This window comes from Physcomitrium patens, chromosome 13, assembly GCF_059467195.1.
Source record: "Physcomitrium patens ecotype Gransden chromosome 13, ASM5946719v1, whole genome shotgun sequence".
Lineage (NCBI taxonomy): Eukaryota > Viridiplantae > Streptophyta > Bryopsida > Funariales > Funariaceae > Physcomitrium > Physcomitrium patens.
Genome location: NC_143422.1, coordinates 16,106,557 through 16,112,937, shown reverse-complemented (window position 1 = coordinate 16,112,937; position 6,381 = coordinate 16,106,557). Strand labels below are relative to the sequence as shown.

The 6,381-nt window shown below is 41.7% G+C and overlaps 1 protein-coding gene across 7 annotated transcripts; it reads right to left on the bottom strand.

Moving 5' to 3' along the window:
- Positions 1–212: 212 nt before the first annotated feature.
- Positions 213–6,174, bottom strand: LOC112290691 (uncharacterized). Of its 7 annotated transcripts, none has more exons than XM_024537273.3 (12): positions 5,995–6,174; positions 5,399–5,513; positions 5,160–5,213; positions 4,901–5,020; positions 4,652–4,713; positions 4,319–4,402; positions 4,025–4,056; positions 3,661–3,742; positions 3,152–3,425; positions 2,662–2,877; positions 2,179–2,390; positions 213–1,983 (listed from the first exon to the last, which is right to left on the bottom strand). In XM_024537273.3, the coding sequence occupies exons 3-12, from the start codon at positions 5,169–5,171 to the stop codon at positions 474–476; spliced, it is 2,604 nt and encodes an 867-aa protein (XP_024393041.1). In that variant the 5' UTR covers positions 5,172–5,213; positions 5,399–5,513; positions 5,995–6,174; the 3' UTR covers positions 213–473. The 7 variants fall into 7 exon arrangements, with proteins under 7 accessions (XP_024393041.1, XP_090111609.1, XP_090111611.1 ...); XM_090255483.1 differs by having other exon boundaries at positions 5,951–6,149; XM_090255485.1 differs by having other exon boundaries at positions 4,945–5,020; positions 5,995–6,130.
- Between the last annotated feature and the right edge of the window lie 207 nt (positions 6,175–6,381).

Below are 6,381 nucleotides of genomic sequence, written 5' to 3'. Positions count from 1 at the left end.
ACCTTTAATACGCTAGCAAGTGCAAAACCACAATAAGTTAGAGTAGAATTCAAGGAAACAAGACAAAATGAGCAGGCAAGGAGCCACGTCGTACCTCGTACGCTCTGCAGCAAGATAATGAGATTGAAATGGAACAATCCTAGCATCCAACAACTAAATAAAACAGAAGGCTAGTTATTCAAAAGCCAAGAAAAAAAATTGCTTGAACGGTATTGAGTAGAAAGCAGGAAAACTGCATTATATATCAAAGACCTTTCACAACAGTATGAAAGTAACATTTCATTAAAAGTTGTAATCAGTTGATCATAGATTCCTCTAAAATCTCAAACCTAGCATACAATCTAGGCAGGTTTGCTCTTAGGGTCAAACAAGATGCGAGATTACATGTGTCCACCACTTGACCAAGTTACTGCTTCAATAGGGAGATGGGAGTATAAATTACATATGTACAAATATTCGTAAATTTGAGCATCTTATGACCACCAGCTTGAAAAAAGGTAACTAATACCTTTGCATTGCTCTTGCTTGACAACAAACTTCTCTTCTGAGGGCACTAGACATGTTGCCATCTCATTACTCTTCACCGTGGTCATGTTACGCTCATCCGTTACCTCTGTCTTTGTCTCATTTTTGTTATCGCTGCTTCCATCGCTAGTATTGCTATGATCTTCACTTTCATTTGCCATCCCTATCACCTTTAAATGCGCATTCATGCAGTCCGAAGCAGTAATGGTACTCCCGCAATTGGCGAAGAGACTGGGGTGTGAAGACACCGCCATATCATCTTTTGGGATCACATCCGGAAATTCAGATGTAATTGAGCACACATAGGCTGCACTCTCATGGTTGTCGGCTGCGTTCAGTAAGGGTAAGGAATTATCTGTACAGGGAGCAATACCTGAAACAAGCTCTTGGCCTGATGATGGTGATTTCGTGAAATTAGTTGAACCATCGGTAGAAGTATTTACCAATATTAGAGAAGACGTTACTTTCAACTCTGACGCCGGGTCTTCACTAGACCCAACCGATTTCATTTCTGGAGCTGGAGAGCCAGAGGTACCGAGAGTTGATGGAACCACCTTATCATCATCACTGCGTAAAATTTCTCGGAGATTTGATGGAGTTGGACATACCGAGGCTGCATGTTCATGCTGATCGATTCCGCTTACTGAGGGCGAGTCAGCACTTGCACTAAGAGTTTCACATGAAGCAAGCTCTGGGCTTGACGCCACTGATTCCCTAGGATCAGCTACACACTCTTCTAAAGTATGCACAGGCATTAGACCTGAAATTCTCAGCCCTGAAGCCGAATCTTCCCAAGATCCTGCTAGTTCCACTGTTGAAACTTGAGATGTGCATGGCAATTTTGAGCGATTACCACAGACTTCAGGATTTAACTCGTCGACTCTTGAGTCAACATTTGCAGCCTGAGATGTGCCATGCGTTGTTGCATCGTTGGCACAGGCTTCTGAATTTCGCTCCTCAACTCTTAGATCAGTACCTGCAGCTTGAAGAGTTTCTAATAATGCCGCATCATTAAAACAAGCTTCTGGACTTAACTTCTCAATTTTAGAATCAATATTTAAAGCTTGAGATGTGCCTTGCGATGTTGCATCATTGGCACAGGCTTCTGTATTTCGCTCCTCATCTCTTAGATCAATACCTGCAGCTTGAGGAGTTTCTACTAATGTCGCATCATTAACACAAGCTTCTAAGCTTGACTCATCAACTTTAAAATCAACATTTGCAGCTTGAGATGTGCCTTGCGATGTTGCATCATTGGCACAGGCTTCTGTATTTCGCTCCTCAACTCTTAGATCAAAATCTGCAGCTTGAGGAGTTTCTAGTAATGCCGCACCATCAACACAAGCTTCTGGACTTAACTTCTCAATTTCAGAATCAACATCTGCAGTTTTTAAAGCATTGTCTTTTTGCAAATTTGCATCCATTACGAAATTCTCCACTCGCGGTGTACAGTCAATCCTAGTCACATGCATTAAAATGTATTGTTGGGCGAAAGCTTCAGTAAATAAATTTTGTAAAACTAAGGACAAAAGCATAAATTAATGTTTAGATAGTGTATTTGGAAGTCAACTCAATTCATATATCAGACTATGTCATGAGCAAACAACAATTGATCCACAAAGAGTGAAGTGTGAACTACGAAATGCAAAATACCTTGATTTGGAGATTTCCAATCTCCGGGCTATTTCATGTTCATGAGCAACTTTAAGTCGTCTGATGTCTTCATCTACACGCACCATAGCTGCCTCCAAAATCACTTCTCGTTCCCGAAGCTTTCCGAGCTCCAGACGACATCTATGCGCTTCTTTTGAGGCGGTCTCTTCAACTTTCAATGAAGCTGCTCGTCGTGCATCAGCATCCCTGACCTGTAAACCAAAAACAACGTTACATGATCTGCAGCACGAATAGCATACAACTGGAAACAAAGATGACGGACTCGCTAAGACACACCGTTTCGAAATCGGGTGCCCCTTATCACTAGAGCAGTATAAAAGACATAGAAATGAACAAAAAATCCTTGAAATGATCAATAATAACATCTATATTAACTTGTTCTTAGAAAATGAAGCTAGGATTAAGTGAACAGTTGAAGCCAAGATTTGAACGCATCTGCTTCTAGAACTACAAATATATTACCCGTTTAACTGCATGTAAGAGTTGCCTGCGTAAGCGATCGACCTCTGACAGAGCCTCATTGCATCCCTTGTTTACTATGTGAACCGAAGAAGCTGCAGATTCAGCCGCTTCAGCCGTCTCGGTAAGACGTTCTGCCAACTCCTTTATTATTATATCCCGTGACTTCAGATCACTTGCAAGTTGATGAATCTCCTCGGCTTTAACCTTTATTGTTTCCTGAGCACAAAAGTAAGAACAAGATACGTGTGGTGGTTACTGTGAAATACAGAAATTAAGATAACAAACAAGCGTTGTTAATGAATTTAGCTGCTTGAAGGGTTTAGTGCCACAATAACTATGATCTGCAGTGTCAGATGAATTTGAACTAGCCTAGTCTAGCCAACTAATGCGCGACGCTCCATACGTTCCTCAGCGGAGCTCAACGATCTGGTACTGCAACTTAAACATACAACCGTAGGCAAAGCGTACAAGGGTTGGCAATTGGGAATACCCTTATCAGATCAGAGCTATCCATATCAGGAGCTGGAATGGGATTCTTGAAGGAGGCCGAAGCAGATAAGACAGCAGCTGAGATGGGGCTTTTGAAGGAAGCTGAAGGAGACAATGCAGCAGCTTTCATCGACAACTGCAAATTTAGGGCTGCTTCGCTAGTAATATCAATGGCAGCAGCGAACACGGAGGCCACATTTTCCAATTTGCAGAATGCATTGCCGCTCAAAAAGTTTGCTGCTTGTTTATGTGCTTTCAGTACAGATACTGCAGCCCTGTGATTCAACTCCACTATTTCAGATGTCTTGGTGGATTTGAACTTCCAAACTTGACTGGGAAAGAGAATACTTCCAAAAAATGAACATCAACACTGCAATTCTATACACAAGATATTAATTAATCACAAACACAAAAAAAAAAAAAAAAAAAAAAAAAAAAACGCTACAACTAAATGAGGAGTCGTGTTTGAGTGTGATTTAGGATTACTTAGGCCAGGTACAGTTTTCCCACCTCAATGTCGCTACCCAAGCTTCTGCAGCTTTTGGAGTCTCAGCACAAAAGAAGTACTCTTTTTCTCGAGATGTTATGATATCTGGGCCGTTAAAGATGTAAGTTTACACCAGCATTTTGTAGGGTATTGCGGTATCTCAACTTTTATAACGCCAATCCCAGGAAAAAGTAGACCACCTTCTAGAAAGAGTGAATGAAAAAGTGTGAACTTCCTTTTTAGACTCTCGAAGACAACAGCCTAAAATTTCCTACAATATTAGAATTAACTGCATCTGAACAATGTGCCACCAAACCTATCAAGACTCGAACTCTTTCACATATATAGAACTTAACCAGTAACAAACAATAATTGCATAGAGGATACAGAAACAGCAAGCATCATACTTTGCCTCTTTCCTACACAAAAGTCATAATTCCCATACTGTCAGTGACCCAACCAGACAAACTCCAACGCAACACGTCTCCCTGCATGTACGATACATTCTTAACCGGAACAAAAAGAAGTTAAAAAGCTGATGGTTCCAAAGCTTATACAAAATTACGATCCTCAGAACTCAACATTCCAGAAATAGTCACGCATCCTACGACCTGATAAAACGTAGACCTAAGGGGCTCAATTATCATATTTTATAATTGCGCTTAAGTAAACGAAACTTACAACATATTTTTAGGAGAAATCGTAACTGAGCTGTTGGCATCAAAGTTCACCGCTCCCTTGGGACTTGCATCTCCTCTGTGAGACCTGCTCAGCAAAAGTCATTGTGGCACCAGAGAAGTTAACAACAGAATGTAACACATTTAAAAGAGCCATAGAGAAATCTATAGGTGTAGCCTTTGTCAAAGTCATGTGATGGACCAAATAAAACGGACAATTTCGCAGATGAAGAAGTCAAAGGACGTATCTGCGAATTGGAAATGTATATAGTAACACAAGAATACAACGCAAATTGCACAATAAGCACCCTCTGGTCGCGTGCACATGAGTTCTCACCAGTATTCAAGTTTTCCCGTTAAAACATCCAGAACAAACCATCTCCATTCCCACTTGCGAATCTGCATTAACAACAGACATATATAAAGTAGGCTCCTATCAGTTCCTCTACAGCATTGAGCAATCAGAGACGAAGTCATACGTCAAGATAAGTGGCCACTTGCTTTACACTTATGAGTTACCGATTAACATAATGGCAGGCGACGCATAAAAATAGTCACGAGCTTCCCAACAACTTGATGAACTTACAATTTCAGAGCGCTTGAGAAGGGGTCCTTGTAGAAGCACATTACCCGCTCTACAACTATTTAATTGCTTCTTGATCTTCTCAAGACTGCTAGTTATATCGATCGGCCCTTTCGACTCCACCTTCATGGACCCATCACATAGGAATAAGAAAAGCTGACGGGGCGCACAAAAGACCATAATCATACACAAGAAGCGAGAGAGCAGTAAAATAATCGCAGTTGGGTCAACGAAGAGTTTGTTTGAGTTGGAAACTAAGAACCTCGGGATCCATGATGTGTCTATTGCAACTTGAATTCCAGAAATCATCCGGATCCTAAAAATATTACAAAGCACGTTAAGCTGGAGATCATTGCAAGTAACGAACGACGCAGACATTTTTTTCCACGTCGCAAAGGAGCTCTGAGGAATCATTAAATGCAAAGGAGGAGATGTCAAAATTCTTAAGACTTGAGAAAGTCATGATTGTTCTGAGCTGGCGCTAAGGTTGATCCCACTGACCTTAAGTAATTAAGGATGTTTTTATCGTATTGCTATTAGCTGTTCTGAACATGATTGATAGCTTCCTGAGGAATACTTCCAGACATCTGCGGCCCCAATTTTTTTCTTTAAAATCCTGCAATCAGCAACATCCGTGGAGACGATTATTATCATTTAGGAAAACCTCGGCTAATTTCTGAGCCAGAAATCAAATCCGGGACAGGGCCGTGACTATGGATGCAAAACCTGATGAAGGAAATCAGCTACAGTGAGACCCAATCCAGAACCCAAGACAACAACTCCAGACTTTTACACCACCATATCATCGACACCCACCTAAGTATGCTAAATTCTAGAATGCGCACACAAAAGTTCATAAAATTCATTCATCAGACAGAGGAAGTAACTACTGCGAAACGATCCTCACAAACCCCAGGATCCAACCACAACTCCAACCTATTCTGCGATGTCAAGCGCTTCCAAATGCATTCTGCCTCGTTGAGCATCAATCAATCATAATCCTACTACAGCAACTAATACCCTAGACAAATCAAATAAAATAAAAGCAATCACCTTCATTAGCAATCCCAAGCAACCACCTAAACAGAACTACCTACCAAATCCTCCGCAACTCTTAAGAAACAAAAACCATGCCAACCCCGCCTCACTCCCGCTCTACCCGCACACATCCGGAATTCCGCCGAGTTCCGAAGAACGCCTCCAGATCAAGCTGAAACACGAGCAATTCATGCAAAAAGACGTGAGGGGGAGGGGGGGGGACTCAGTTTCAGCTCAACATCTTCGAATTCAGCGCTGAACTAAGAAAAATGGCGATGAAAGGTATGTCGCATACGGCTATTGCCAATTATTGCCGATACGTAGATGTCAGAGCCCCTTTGTGCCGAGTTGGCTTCCCGCAATGGCCTTGTCGGTAAAACTCTCGAGGAGCGGACCGCGTCGTCGAAACAAGCGCTTCTTCTAATTTGGATTGCCTAGGATCCAAA